This window comes from Tauraco erythrolophus, chromosome 7 (assembly GCF_009769465.1).
Source record: "Tauraco erythrolophus isolate bTauEry1 chromosome 7, bTauEry1.pri, whole genome shotgun sequence".
NCBI classification, from domain to species: Eukaryota; Metazoa; Chordata; class Aves; order Musophagiformes; family Musophagidae; genus Tauraco; species Tauraco erythrolophus.
Window position 1 is genome coordinate 9,335,925 of NC_141471.1, and position 15,586 is coordinate 9,351,510.

General features: G+C 52.6%; 1 protein-coding gene across 1 annotated transcript; it reads right to left on the minus strand.

Moving 5' to 3' along the window:
• Nucleotides 1-276: 276 nt before the first annotated feature.
• Nucleotides 277-10,030, minus strand: SHH (sonic hedgehog signaling molecule). The gene is made up of 3 exons (XM_086614685.1): nt 9,722-10,030; nt 4,548-4,809; nt 277-983 (listed from the first exon to the last, which is right to left on the minus strand). Exons 1-3 carry the CDS (start codon nt 10,028-10,030, stop codon nt 277-279), a joined length of 1,278 nt encoding a protein of 425 aa, XP_086470811.1.
• Between the last annotated feature and the right edge of the window lie 5,556 nt (nt 10,031-15,586).

Genomic DNA, 15,586 nt, shown 5'->3' on the forward strand with positions numbered 1-15,586 from the left:
ACGGAACTTCCTGGGGTCTTTGTTTCCCTTAAAGTCTACTTTGGACTGTCCTACTTAATTATTATTATTTTATTATTATTATTTTTTAAGTCTTAATCCGTGCTCTCTTTTAAAAATATGTAATTTTTTTCCTTTTTATTTTCTTTTAGGTTTTTCTTTTCTTTTTTTTCTTTTTTTTTTCTCTCTTTTCCCCCTCCTTTCTCTCTCTCTCGCTCTGTGTCTGTCTCTGTCTCTCCCTCGGAGGCTGGCGGGCGACAGGGGCAGCACGGGATGCTCTCAGCTGGATGGCACCGCCATGCCCAGCGGGTGCAGAGAGTCACTATCCAGCACCCAGCTGCCGATGCGGTAGAGGAGGCGAGAGTACCAGTGGATGCCGGAGGCGGCGGGGGCACCCGCCAGGATGCCCCCGCCGGAGAGGCAGAGGGCATCCAGCATCCCCTGGAGCAGGCGGAAGGGAGCGAATGCCCAGTGCGCCCAGCTGTGCTCCTCGATGACGGCATAGCAGGAGGCCAGCACGCGGTTGATGAGGATGGTGCCCTGGGCGGTGAGCGGGGCGTACGCCCCCGAAGACTCCTCCCGCAGCGAGACACTGTGCACAGCCGCCGGCAGCAGCTGCCGTCCGCCCTCGCCCAACACATAGACCTGGTGGCCCGGCCGGACACGGCTGGCGAAGAGCGCCCGACTGCTGGCAGTCCCCTCCTGCGACTGGTTGTGTTGGGGGGCCACAAAGAGGAGGTGGGCGGCCGTCAGCAACAGCCGGGCCCGGGGCTGCCGCGTCTCGATGACGTAGAAGAGCTTGTGGGAGCCGTCCTCCCGGTCAAGGAAGGCGAGGAAGTCACTGTAGAGCAGCCGTCCATCCGCGTCGGCCACCAGCACCCGGTCCCCGGGGCTCAGGTCCTTCACCAGCTTGGTGCCGCCTTGCTCCAGGTGCACCACGGCTGAGCCGGGGAAGCAGCCCCCTGATTTGGCTGCCACCGAGTTTTCTGTGCAAGGAGAGAGGCACAGCGGGGTTAGAGGGGGCACCCACCGGGCCAGGGCATGGGGGCACACGTCGCTTCCCCGGCCACCCCAGCCCACCCGAGATGCATGGATGCAGGACACAGCCTCGCTCCGCACGCCTCCATCCTCATCTACGAACACACCCCATTCACACTCAGTGCGTCAAGCAAGAGTCCCCTTCCCAGCGGCATACTTGATCCCGAGTGTCTCCCTCTGGGTTCGGAGTTACAGTGGCCCTTTGTCTCCTTAAGGAAATGGCCAAAATATTTCCCCTGAAAAAGCTGTTCCAGAACAAATGTCTTCTGGAAGATCTTGCCAAACTTGGATGCTGTTTGCCCTCCACCCGACCCCTGATCCCAGACCACTCGCAGGCTTCCGAAGCCCAGCAGTGTCACTGGTGCAAGATTTCTCCTTCAGGCCAGTGCCCGAGCGCCCAGTGCGCGGAGTCCCCACGCGCCTCTTCCTCACGGAGCCCGTCTTGGGCAGCAAAGAGCAGAGAGCGGGAAGAGGCTCTGCCCCAAGGAGCACACGGATTTGCCCATTGCCCCACTGGAAAGCGACAGCCCGGATTTCCCGAGCCCCTCCTCCATCAGCCTGTGCATGATCCTGCACTGCCTCCCCAGCCCTTGCTGCCCTCCTGCTCAGCACAGCGGTTGAGGGGGCATGTGCCACTCCCAGTAACATCTCTGCACAGCATCCTCAGCACTCTGATTCACTCAGAAGAGAGTCCCTCAGCTCTCCCACCCCACTGGAAGGAGGATGCTGCTCCCTGTCCCGGGGCACATGGTCCCCAGGCAGCCTCACGCCTGTACCAGCCCCAAACACATCCCTCCTTCACCTCCTCCTAATCTCAGAGTTACTCAGAGTTTAGCTACGAAATGCTGCTGCCACTGCTGCTGCTTTCCAGTGCTGCTGAGAGGGATAATCACAGGTTTAAAGAAAGCAGAAATATCAATGAGACTGAGTTTCTCTTGAAAATCCCTTTCTGGAAGCTCAGCCACGCGCAAGGTGGTGGGAGAGGACACATGCCTGTCCTTCTGCAGACTGATCTCCGACTTAGTCGAGAGACACTGGGGTGTTCCTAAAAGCTCTGATTTTCTGTATATTGGGTTGTAGCCCATGGTATGTCACGGTAGCAAGTGCCTTTGCTACAGCTGTTGACATTCCTCATCCCTCCCTTGTCCTCTCCTGGTTTCTCCCAGTTACTCCCTATACCAGTTTAGAGTCCTGGTAATTTATCTCCTAAAGGTGGTCAGATTTTATATTTTGCCTCTGTAGCTGGTACCAAGACTCTTACGATTTAAACAAACCCTCAGAGTATCTCCTAATGACTTTCTCGGGAAGGACAGGAAAGGTGAAAATCAGACTGTTATTGATTTGCTAACAACTTTATCACCTCTCCTTCAGAAACGAAGCTGCAAGATCTCCAAGGCCTCTTCAGTGAGGACATGGCAACAAACAAGCTATGTGCTTTATGTGGAGCCCTCCACTAGCAAACTACACCTTCCTACAAGCCGGCAGTAATGGTCTGGCTTGAGCTTTGTTTGCATATTCAGGGACTTGATGAATAGATCTAGTAGTGCAGCAGCTCTACAAACACGCCAGTGAATTGGCAGAGGTGTGAAAATCTGCTTCTTTGAGCAGCGCTTGTTTGGGTTCTCTAATTAAAATCCAATAAAGGATCAGCATTGTCATTCTGATTCATGTAATAAATGCAGACACTCTTGGAAGAGAGGACACTTCCATTTTTTTCCCAGCTTCTTCCCCCCCTTTTCTCCCCCTCCCTATTTGTTCAGGTGCAGAAACCCTATGTGCCAATTCACACACATACTCTCCAAAAAACCCAGGACCTTCCAAGCACTATTTGCACAGCAGAGCCACTTTTCCAAGGCACTCAAGATGTGTATTTGAATTTTAAATGTAGAAGCTTGCTCTAAATACTTGCTCTAGCGCATTATCAATGTCCCTTTTACCACCCCTGCCTCTCCCTCCTCTGTCCTGGTGACAATAATTCAGGCCTTGGGGGAACTCTTCTTTGCATTCCAGTCTCCGGGATCATACTTTTTGCAAACAGAGATCGAGATAAAGAATCTTCCTGCCTGGCATTATGGGCTTTAATCTTCTCGTAAGATGCTCTGTCATGAAACGAGGTTTGGACAGTTTGAAATCAGGCTGAGCGGGTGGAATTCAAGCCTGCTCCCTCACAGCCCGCGTGGTACAGTCACACGACCCTGCCTGACATCCTCTAAATATTGCCCCCGAGTCCGTGTGTGCCGAATCTCAATGAGCAGCTTGGGGTTACTCCTCTCCTATGAAATACCCGCGGGGGTGGATTAAGGGGTGCGCCTGGGCTAAGGTCACTGCGCGCCACAATCGGACACCTTGCGCTGTAAAGCCCGTCCTCACTATTGAAAGGGATGTTTCATATTGCCTCACGGCTGATAGCTTTGCAGGGCCTCTTTTTGGCTAGAAAGGACCGGGGAGCTGAACAAAAGCGATACCAGGCTCTCAGGACAAAGCCAGAGAGGGCCGGGAGAGGTGCCACCTCGGCTCAGCCCCAGGGGAGCTTCGGGCCAGAGCCGGGGGATGAACCCCTCTTACAGACAGGCATGGCGAGGCCAGGCCGCTTTCCCCGTCGTGGGGCTGCTGGTTTGGAAGCAAACGGCTATATTTAAAGAAAGACCACTATTTTCTTTCACAACGAAGTGTTTCTTGACACTACCAGTGGGCTGCTGGCCTAGAGGATGCTATTAAAAGGCCCTTTAGCTGCCGTGCAGCCAGAGGGCAGGAGGCAGGGGGCACGGAGCTGGCACTTGTCGACTGTTTCGCTCCCCAAAAAAAGTGTCAAGGAGATGAACTCGGCGAGTCGGGGACTTCTTGCGAGCTATTCCCGGGTTGAGACAGCGTGTGGCGTTGTAAGCACAGGGGAGGGAAAAAAAAATGACCTGTCTGTGTCTCCCTGCCTGGGAATTTCCTAGCGGCTGCCGCTGAAGAAGGCAGGGGACCACGGTACTTATTTATCCTGGCCGGCTCCCACTCGGAGATCAGCGACGGCGAGTAAGGGCGTGCGGCCAGCGGGGCGGCTGGAGACGGGCACTAGTGTTTGTGCTGAACGTGGTTTTTTGGATGGGGGAAGCAGCAAATCCCACGGCGGGAGGAGAAGGGTGTGCGGCTGCGGCGCAGCGCCCGTGGGAAGGCTGGGCAAGCAGCTCACCCAAATAAAATGCTGTCAAAAAGTGCTGCAGCTGGCTGAGCTTTCCTCTCCCCCCTCTCCCCTCTTCTTTCTTTCCCCACCCCTGCACCGGCGGGATCGCTAAGAGGCGGGGGGGGGGGGGGGGGGGGCGGGAGGGAGGCTGCGCCCTCGGGGGCTCCCCTCCGCATCCCCGGAGAAGCCCCGACGGGGCGGGCAGGGCTGATGCTGATGGGGACCCTGCGGGGACAGGCAGGAGGGAGCCTGGGTGGCACCGGGCAGGACGGGAAGGCTGAGCCGTGGCCCGGGGATGTCCCCCCACACCCCGACGTGTCCCCGGGCAGGCTGCCCGCCTTACCCGCTTTGACGGAGCAGTGGATGTGTGCCTTGGACTCGTAGTAGACCCAGTCGAAGCCGGCCTCGACGGCCAGGCGGGCCAGCATGCCGTACTTGCTGCGGTCCCGGTCCGAGGTGGTGATGTCCACGGCGCGGCCCTCGTAGTGCAGGGACTCCTCGGAGTGGTGGCCGTCTTCGTCCCAGCCCTCGGTCACCCGCAGCTTCACCCCGGGCCACTGGTTCATCACCGAGATCGCCAAGGCGTTCAGCTTGTCCTTGCAGCGCTGCGGGGATACGGGCACATGGGGAAGGGCGCATTGCGGGGGGCACTGCTGCACCCAGGGGCAGATCCCCCCTTCACCATCCATCCCCCCCAGGGCCGCATCCTGCCCTCCCTCCCCAGCCAAATAGGGGACAGTTGTGTCCCCCCCCATCTCCCCCGCCAGAATGCGCCGCAGGATGGGCCGAGTCAGGGTTAAGCATCTTTTACCCCGCTGCAAGGGAGTGATGGGGAGGCAGGTGAGGAGGAGGGTGAAACCTGGGGATATGGGAGGAAAAGGGAGTGAAACAGCACGAAGACCCACCGGGACGGAGCCGATCCCTCACCCGGCACCTGCCGCAGGGATAGGAGGGACCCCCCTGCAGGGATAGGGGGGACCCCCCCGCCCCATCCCCGGCGCTGCGGTGTGAGTGCGCCGGTTCAAAGCCACCTGCACGGAGCAAATTCCTGCCGCTAAGTGCCCTGTCCCCTTCCCCAGAGCGAAGTTTCTGCCGAGAACAAACACTCGCCATATATCTCGGAGTCACGGATTCCCCCCCGGAATGTCTCTCCGGGTCTTTTCAGCTTAATTCTGTGTTGAAAAGGGTCTCAATACATGTTAACAGCCTTTATGTGCTGGAGGGAGGGTTGGTGGTGGTGGTTTTTTTTTCCTTCTCCCTTCACCCATCACTCATTAGAGCCCTCAAAGCAGCACGGGCTGGGAGCATTCACTCCGCTTCAAACATACATCGGCGCTCGCCTACAAAGCCGAGCAAATCCATACAATAATATAGCTCTTAGTGGGAAGATGAAAAGCAAGGGAGGGCCAAGGAGGGAAGTTAAGCGAAGCAGGGATGCTATGCAAGCCAGGAGACCCTTTGTGTGGGGTGAGACGTTTTCTAACTCCGTGGAGAATCACTAAAAGGTCTTTCCGTCTCCCCTCCGGAGCCGCCGGCCTTCCCCGGGGCTGAACCGGGCCCTGCAGCACCGGGGGTTTGCGGGGACCGAGCAAAGGAGGGGAGTTGGTGAGAGGCGAGGGAGGGGAAGGGAGGCTGCAGCGGTGGAGGGGGGGAGGTCTAAACGAAACCCTGAAAGTTTGGGGGCGGATTCCCATCTTAGGCAAGGTGGGGAATAAACAAGCACTGGCAGGGGAAAAGCACTCGCAGGCCTCCAGAAATAGGAAGTCAGCACCGAAAGCACTGAAAAGCGCTTGGCTAAAGGCACGGAGTTAGAAACACACACGTTGCCAACTTACCACCCCCCCCAACCCCCCCCCCTCCCTTTTGAGAGGAAAATAACTGGTGGATATACACGATGTGGCTCGCTTGATGCAAACATGGATGTGGATTAAAGCCACGGCGGGATGCAGTAAGCTGCTCTGCTCTCACTTTTGCTGGCCTGACAGGGATGTTTGGCCTTCTGCAGGACCAGTCTGCCCAGTATGCTCCCAGCACGCCCAGTGAAACAGATGCAAAGGCCCCCTTCGCAGCTCCCAGAAAGCCAAAGCCCCGCCATTATCCCGACGACGCTACTTTTCGCGACATGACGAGGTTGCTCAACAAGAAAGTTTCCCGTGTGTCTATCAACAGCCATAAAAAGCAATTCCAGCAATACACAGGTCCCCGAGAGATATAAAACGCAATCCGGAGCTCACTTTGGACTCCCTGGCCTATGGATTTCCGGAAAGAGCCGGTTGTTTGGGTTTCGGCACTGTCCCCGGCAGCAAAGCGCAGCAGCACAAGGAAGTTGAGTTTGATTTATTTTCCCTCCTCTCTCCCTCGCACACCTGAGAGGATGGATACGCTCCTCCAGTGTGATACAGGGGGAAGGGGGCGAAGGATCAAACGCCTCGGCTGCTGATAAGGCGACAGCCCTCCGCGACACGGCGATGTCCTGCCCCGCCGCTGCGCACGGGAGGCTGCGGGCGCGGAGGGGCGGGCAGCGGCGGGCAGCGGCGGGCAGGGGTGCGGGCAGCGCCGAGGGGCTCTTGCCGCTCCGGCCCTGCCAGCACCGGCTGTCGGCTTCAGGCGAAATAAAAAAAGAAGAAACGAGCTCCTGAAGGACTTTCCTCCCTTTTATACTGCCTGAGCTGGATTGTCAGAGTCAAAAGCCGTGAAGCCCAGACTATTTATTAATTCATTGGGTCGTGTGCCACAAATCAAGCCCAATTCTGTTCAGCCACCGTGAAGCTCAGCAGGGCTGCCTGCACTAACGCTTTGTGTGGAGGCAAAGTTGTTCAACAAGCCCTCTCCTGCCAGCTCCTAATCTCTTCACAAATGAATTGCTTGAAGGAAACACTTAACAGGTACCTGTCAGTGTAAACAACCTGGTGGGCTTCCTAAATGCCAAGTTGATCTCTAAATTCCTCACATCACGCACCGGTTGTGTGCCTGCGTTACACCAGATCGCTCTTTTATTTCATACAAATTCCAGCTTTATCATACTGACCTGGCCTCCTTATCTGTCCCTCGGATCCAGCCAATGGCCGGGATGGGGACAAGAAAGGGGGGAGCCTTCAGCAAACTACTGTTGTCACCTGCGAAGTTGAGAACCTGACTTACCTACCTCTGTTTGCATTTCCCTCCCCCCCCCCCCCCCCCCCTTCCTTCTTGGAGTTAATATTAACCAGCGGCTAATGCATTCGGCAACTATTCTGCAAGTTTAACGATTCTATTCAGGGAAGATCTCTCCATGCTTGAAGGGCTCGCGAAGCAGAAGTTTAAAGGCTGGGATTTAACGAGAGGTTGCTGGCCGGGGGAAGGAAGGAGAATAAGCAAGGCAGGGAGGCCGGTGGCAGGACGGCACCTCGGGGCGCTGCGGACCCCGCCGTGCCCGGGGAAGGGTGGGCAAGGGCACCCTCGCCGCCTCGTCCCCAGCCCCGCTCCGCTTCCCCGCTCCCTGCCTCGCCGAGGGGCGGTCGAGCCCGGTTCGGTCCCCCACCTCGCTCCCAGGCTCTTTGCCGCCGGGTACCCGGCGTTGCAGCCTCCCGGTCCCCGCTGCCCTCAGCGCCCCACCCCCCCGCCCCCCCTTTGTGTCTAAGGCACGGGAATAAGCACTGAAGGGAAAAAAAAAAGAAAAAGAAAAAGAAAAAAAAAAGTATTTGTTTTCGTTTCGTTCGTCTGAGGGAAGTTGACAGAAGGTCAGGAGTTCAGACGCTGCCAGCTAATGCAGCGAGAGCGGCCAGCCGCGTAGCTGGCGCGGCGTGCCCCGGGAGAGCCGCGGGGCCGGGGTCAGCCCGCACGCCGCCCCCGGCCCGCAGCCCACCTCTCCCGGCCGTCTCCCGGCTCCCCCCCTTGCCCCGCCGCCCCGCTCCGCCGCGCACACGCACCGGCGCAGCCGCGCAGGGAGGGATGCGCCGTGCCCCGGCGGGAGCCCGTCTCCCGCGGAGCCGCCGCCGCCGCCGCCGGGCTGCGGAGGGACGGGTGAAACCCGAGCCGCCGCGATCGATACGCGAGGGGAGTAAGTGGAGCTGAAAATGCGAGAGATGCGGCTGGCTCGCCGCACGCCTCGCACCGGAGGCGGCGAGGGCGGAGGACCGCGGGTGCGCAGAGGGGCGCGGACGGCGCTGCGCCCCAGCGGGGGGACCGACGCCCGGCTCCGCTCCTCTCCGCACCCCTGCGCGGGGCAGCGGCGGGCGGCGGGCGGGCAGAGGCGCGCCGCCGCGCTCCGAGGTACGGTGCGATTTAAGGTGGTCGGGAGGAGATGGTGCCGGCCGCCGGTCCCGCGCCCCGCGAGACCCGGCAAACGTGCGGAAAATCAGGCCGAGGAACGGGGCGAGTTTGGGAAATTCCACCCCCCACCCCCCCTTCCCCGCGTCCACTCCCCGCCTAGTCCTTCCAGGCGAGTCCTGTTCTAGCACCGAAGGTGGGGCTTAAATGTATTAATATTAAAAAAGCGCTGTTGACCTATATTTGGAGGAAACCCATTTCCAGTGTCTAGATTGCATGTAGTTTCAGAAACTCCGGGATTGGCAGAGTAATTGACTTCACCGAGCTCTCTGTTGAGCATGAATAATAATTACGAGGTGACTCTCGGAGAGGTTCCTCCTCTCTCTCTCTCTCTCTTTTTCTTTTTTTCCTTTTTTTTTTTTTTCCCCATAAAATGGTTCCGCAACCTGATTCCACTCGAGATCCAATATTTACCTAGTTGTAAACCTTTTGCCATCAGATTTTTTAAAACAGAAGGTGATGCAATGCCGATAAGTTGCAAGTCCCTCCCCTATGGAAGTACCAGAGCATTGGTGGCGAGCATCCTTAAAGAAATATCAATATATTTACGCTCTGATGGACACAATTGCAGATGATGGTATTGCAATACGAGCTATATAATACGGAATCAGGAGAGGAATGGTCGATCCGGCTTCAGCTGCCTTTTGTGAGTGCACGACTGCATGCCTACTAAATTTAGACTACGCTCGCGAGGGAAAAAAAATCATAATAATAATAACGAAGGCTGAAATGAAATTAAGCCAAAAAAAAAAAGAGAAAGAAAAGAAATAAAATATATATTAAAAAAAATCAAGCCAGCAGGCGTAGCAACCGAGGTTTGTGCTAATGAGTGAGTGGCCCGGCGGTCACTGTACACTTGGGGTCCGCTGAGCTGTATGCGAGTCGTTTGATCAAAGTACATCCTTGGGGATAGATGCAAACAGCAATCTCTAACCAAGTTACAGGCAACGCCATGGCACGGTAATGACTGTAAGTATCACATAGATTCCCCCACCGAATATCTCGACAGCTCCAGCTCCAGCCCCTGCTAACTTGTCTGGATAGATGGTATTTACATTCAATGGGGGAAACTAGCCGAGTTTGGAGGGGCGGGGGGAGGAGGGGGGAGAGGGAAGGGAGGGGGCTTTCCAAAATACTAAGACAGATGCGTCCTTTAAGATTGCTCAGAGAGGTTAACAAACACAAATACAGGTATCTCTGTGGCTCTACCTGAGTCATCAGTCTGTCAGCTCCCGTGTTCTCTTCATCCTTAAAAATAATGTCAGGGTTGTAATTTGGGGTTAGTTCTTTAAATCTCTCGGAGTTTCTTGTGATCTTCCCTTCATATCTTCCACTGGCCCCTAGGGTCTTCTCTGCCACATTGGGAATAAACTGCTTATAGGCTAAAGGGGTCAGCTTTTTGGGGTGTCTCCTTTTTCCAATGCCCCTGCCTGGTCCACAAGTCAGCCCAGAGGAGGCTAAAAGAGCGCAGACGAAGCCCACCAAGAGAATTCTTGTCAACAGCAGCATTTCGTCCATTGAATCCAATTACTTCAAAGCTCTCTGTGCCTATCCCTGGCTGGCTCTCTAGAGCTCTCTCTCCTCCTATGTCCTTGTCTGCTTTCTGAATCGTATACTATCCACCGATCCCTAGCAAGACAGGTGCTGGAATGGCAGCCTTTAGGTCGCTGATAACGGAACACATCGGAGTTTGGTCGGGAGACAGCAAGCGAGAGACAAAAAAAAGGGTCTGATTTTAATGGTAGCAAAGCAAGACGCTTGTGAGAGGAGTCTGCCTTTAGTTCTATATTATAGCTGCCAGGGCCGAGAGCTGATTGGCCAAGGCGAGACAAGCTTGTCTTCTGATGTTTTAACCCTCAAAAAGGCAACAAATTCTTGAAAGATTTTTTTTTCCTTTTACCTGAAGGGCTTGGAGCTGAGAGGGGTGGAGATCGCGCTTTCTTGGGATAACATCAATTACAAGCTGGGATTTTTTTTGGGGGGGGGATGTGTTTTGTTGTTTTTTGTTTTTTTTTTTTTTTTTTTTTTTTTAAAAACTTTCTTGGCAGAATGGTACATTTGTCAGCAAGAGAAACAGATGCCTCTGTGAAAGAGAAAAAAAAATAAGAAATAAGATTAGCAGGCTGCCTCGGTGCAAGACAAGTTTCTAAGGGCAGTTGCGGTTCACTAAAATGGCGAATTATCGGGGACCCGGGCAAATAGAAACATATTGGGGAGATATTAACGCCCGGGGCGGGGGGGGAGTGTGTGTGTTGGGGGGAGGGGGAAATGCAATTTAAGAGCGCGCCCACCTAAGTGGCTTTGTAACAGGTTTCTTGCCCCTGAAAAGGGAGATTGCTCTCCCTCCTAAAGACATAAATTTTTAAATACGCTCGCCTTTTAGCTTATAAATGACTACTTTAAAGGCAGAAACAAGTAAGTATGATGCGAGGCGGCGGTTATATGAAGTTGGCGTGTCTCACTTGTGTATCATACAACTGCCATGTGGAGAGGCGTATATGGCACTTTTTAATTTTTTTTTTTTTTTTTCTAAAACCAGGGCTATCACCCGGTTTAAAATAATAGCGGATCTTCAGAAGTGCATGAAAAGTCAAGTAATTAAAAATAGATGGTCTCCTGAGCACGCTGCGGCTATATTCTTTGTTTCTTTGGACGAAGTGGAAGAGGAGCGTTTTAGACTCTTCCACCTCCTTGCGGGGTGTCATTAAGTTTTTAAGAAAAGCGTCGTGTTGAAAGCATCAGCAAACACAATTAACAGAGATCGATCCAAGCAAAGTGAATGGAAAGGGGATAAGTTTAATGTTAAATTAATTGTTATCTCATGCAGCGTGGCAAGTGATGTCTTTATCCCGATCTCCAAAAGCTACTAATCAGACAAAGGTGTTGAAAGACGAGCAAAATCGCAGAGATGGGGCTGATAGAGCAGGTTAGACAGAAAAGCAGAGTCCCATATGAACAAACACTTCTCTGCCTGTAAAGAGCTCATTTACTTCTGCTCCTAAGAAAATACAGCTTGTCCTAGGATCTAGAAACTTTCAGGAGTTTTTTTTTTTTTTTTCAGGAGTTCTTAAAAATACCAAGACGACACGCTGAAGCAATTCAAAGTCCACTCTCTCAGAAAAACAACAAAAAAAATCAACTTTATGTAAGTTTTTTTCCTTTTTTTTTTTTTTTTTAAAAAAAAAGCTCTTTGGGGCGAGCAATTATCTGGGAGTTTTCCGGTCTGTGACATCGAGCCGAGTCGTAATCAACTTAAACCATGTGAAAATGGACTTTAAATTAGTTTTTAAGTGGTACAAAGTTGCAGATGCGTAAACTGTAAGAAGCAGGGTAGCACGGACTTTCAAGGGGCAAAGTGGTCTTTTTACATAAACTTCAGAAAAAAAGCCGAAAAAAGTGGTCCGAAGCTCTCACACCCGACTTTCACCGGTGCTCTTCCCTCTTTTTTTAGCCTATTCTTTTCTTCTGTTATTTATATTTCTTTGAAGAGTTTCATCGAATCAGTGATTTCTCTTTCCCAACTTTATACTTAGGAGTTTTGACTTGGGAATGGGTAAAAAAGTTAGAAAGTCAACACCTTTGCTTCTAGGTTTTTATCAGCCAACTGAGCTGCAGAACCAAGTTGTATAACAGCTAAATACCTGCTTCGTGCTATTAAAAAAAAATCCCAACAAACTGAAGTTTTATCTCCCCGTCTGCGTGCATGTGAGAAGACAGATACAAGGAATATATAATTTATACAAAAGAGGAGATGGTCTTTTGATGTGGTTGCTTAAACAGCATGACTTGATATAACAGTTGATTAAACAGTGCCAAGGAATAAAAGCTCTTCTTAATGGTGTGGGATACTGCAAATCTTTTATCACCCCTCTTACCTTGTCCCCCTCCCCAGGGAAAGATGATCGATATCCCAGGCACTAGACGGGTGGACATCGCCCTGAAAAAGTATAGAGAATAAGGATAAACTCCCTCATTATCAGATTGCCATATGTACAAAGCAGTCACCCAAAGATTAACAGGGAAGGAAACGCAAAGAAGGAATTAATTAAATGCAAGTAATAAATGCGCGAGGACCGGGGAAGGGGGGGGGGGGGGCGGGCAAAGGGAGAAATCAAGAAAAGTTGTAACTGTGGGAAGCTTGAAATCACCCTCCTATCAAATTAGATGTGAAAGAAAGCAGAGCTGGGGGGTGCGGGGAGGCTCTGCTCAGTTTCAGCGCAGGCTGGGGCGGGACGCGGCCCCGGCGGGAGCCGGGCGGGGGGAGCCGGGGAGATCCGGGGGGATCCGGGGGAAGCCGTGGGGAGCCGGGGAAGCCGGGCCGCCGCTCCCCGGGCCTCCGGGATGCTCCCTGCCTCTCCTACCCACGTTAAACTTTTTTTTTTTTGTCTCTCTGTCTTTAAATGCCACAGCTTTTAGGGAAAAATAACCCCCAAGCCCGCCCCCAAACTCACAGCAGTGGGTAAAGGCACCGGAGCCCGTTTCCCTCCGAGGTGTCTCCTGTCCCCGTCCCCGTCAGCCGCACACACCCACCAGCCCCAGCCCAGGGCTGCCGAAGGGAGCATCAGTGCCCGACCCACACCCATCACTGCCCGCGCTCCCATTTTAACAACAACAACAGCCAAAACCCCAAACCAAGCAACAGCACCAGCCACCCGTGGGGCACTGATGCCCTTTAGGGGGGTTAATACCTCGGTGGTGGGTTAGAAAAAGCAATTCTGCATCCTGTTGTCCCCCAAACCTGCAGGCCACTCTTTTGCTCCCTGGGGAGGGAGGCTAGGGCTGTCCCAGTCCTGGGGGAGACAGTGAGATGCTTTGCACCCCTCTGCCCCTGCTGCCACAAGCCAAAGCCAGTGTAGCCCCCCATGGGGAGCAGCCCCAGGGCCCCTTCAGGGCTGCCCAGGGTGAGGATGCTGGGGAGGGCCCCATGTGCAAGCTCTCTTGCTGCATCACCCCTGCCTGAAGAGCCATGTTCCTCATGGAGCTGCCACTGGGCTCCTTGTCGGGCCCCAAAGCCCTGGTTGGATGGTGAGGAGTCCCCGGGGTCATCTGGACCCTGGTCCTCCAGGGTGCAGCAAGCGCCACAGTTGCAGGAGCATCTGCCACTGACCCCACGGAGTACTATTTTTCTTGCACTTGTTCAAGCACCCATAACAGCCCCATGGCCCAGCTTTCCTCGCTGACCCACGGGCTCTTCCAGCTGCTCTGCCAAACCCCGTGGCAGCTCCAAGGCTTCCCCCACTCTGTAGGGCCATGTACACAGCCATGGGGTCACACTGGCCTGGGCCACCCCTACAGGGCCCAGGCTGAGGAGGGGTGACAGTGGGTGCATCTGGGCCCAGGCCAAGCTATTTGAGAACCTCAGTTATTATTTGTCGTCTTTTTTGTTGAAATCTGGACTTACTGCCGGCTTTTCGCTCTGCACAAAGCCAGAGAAGGGTTCAGACTGCACAAGTGGGGTTGCTTTTTGGCCATTTTAAGCTCCCTGAGTGTTTTTGTGCCGTCATATTTTGGTTGATGAGTCTCAAAATACAGGATGTTTCCATCAGAAAATTGGAGAGGCAAATGTTTGTGTGGCTTTTAACAGGGTCTTAATTGCTTATCACCCTTAACAGCCACTGTTTGTGCTCACCCTTAATAAACAAGTTTTTAATAAATTATCAACTTTTAGAGTGTTAAAGCTTCATTCTCGATGCCTCTTTGCACCTGTGATGTTTCCCAAGAAATTTGGGACCAAGTGATAATTGACAGAGAAGTAAACCATGAATAACTTCAGTGAAATCAGAGGTTATGCTAAAGCAAAACTGGTGTAAATGGAAGGAGACTCAGGCAGGCTTTTCATCTGAAGCTTTGTTTGTTTCTTTTATATACCCCACCCTCCTTCATGGAGATGTTAAACTATTTTAATTAAAGGAATTGTTACACATCCCTTGTTGCCTATCCTGGTGGTATTGCAATATCTGTCTTGAAAATCAACTTAGAAATTTCAGTTCAGAATTACTGGCTGGCTGGCAACTATACCTCTACAGTGACAAGCAGAACAGGTCTTATTCATTGGAATTTCGTTCCAAAAAAGCGAAACCCTGGCACCAACCAAAAAAAAAAAAAAGCTTGTAGTTTTCCACTTATTTTTGTTGGCCAGCAAAATTCAGGGAGTCATGCAGCTGAAGCCTGGTATCTGCTTGGAGATGCCCTCAGTCTGGCAATAGTCTATAAGCATTTCTGCTACAGGAGAAAAATACTGTGTGCTTATGGAGAGGCACAAAACAGTTGCTTTCCAGAATAACTGTGCCTACATGCATCGATTTTGCAGTTTTCATATCCATCTGCTTGTAAATTAATGCTAATCATTGGCTTGAATATGGTCAATAAAGCCTTCCATCATATACACAAAAAATAATGTAGGCAGCATGATTTATAAGACATTGTTATCTGTTTTGTGTGTATATTCAAGTGTTCAAGGCCAGGTTGGATGAGGCTTTGGGCAACCTGGTGTAGTGGAGGGTTTCCCTGCCCCTGGCAGGGGGATTAGAACTAGATGATCTTTAAGGTCCCTTCCAACCCTAACCATTCTATGATTCTATGATTCTATGATTTGCTATTAATCCAAACTTTAAAGCAGAGTTTCCCACAGGTTTCCTTATATCCTCAGCATGGCAATACATAGTGTCTGATTATAGATTTATAGAGAAACCCTTCCTCTTTTAGGTCTTTTTGCTTCTCCTTGAATAACCCAACATTTTCCCATACCAAAACCCCCAGGCAAGAATGATTATAACTCTTTTTTTTTTTCCTTCCTGGATTGTGATCTACATCCCTTTTCAGCCATTTCCTCCAGGTCATGAGCGGGGAAAATCACCACTGAGCTGTTTCCATCCACGCAGGAGAGGCAGGAGGGGAGCGGCCACCAAGGGAGCTCGGTGTTCGGAGTAACCTCTGAGCATCTTCCTCACAGCTTACACAGCTTCTGCAGTCCCTAGAAGTGGAAGTTTGAAAGCAGGTGTCAAGTTTAAAAAAAAAAAAAGCATCAGCAAACCAAATAGACATATTTTGGAGCTTTTTTTTTTTCATTGCTGG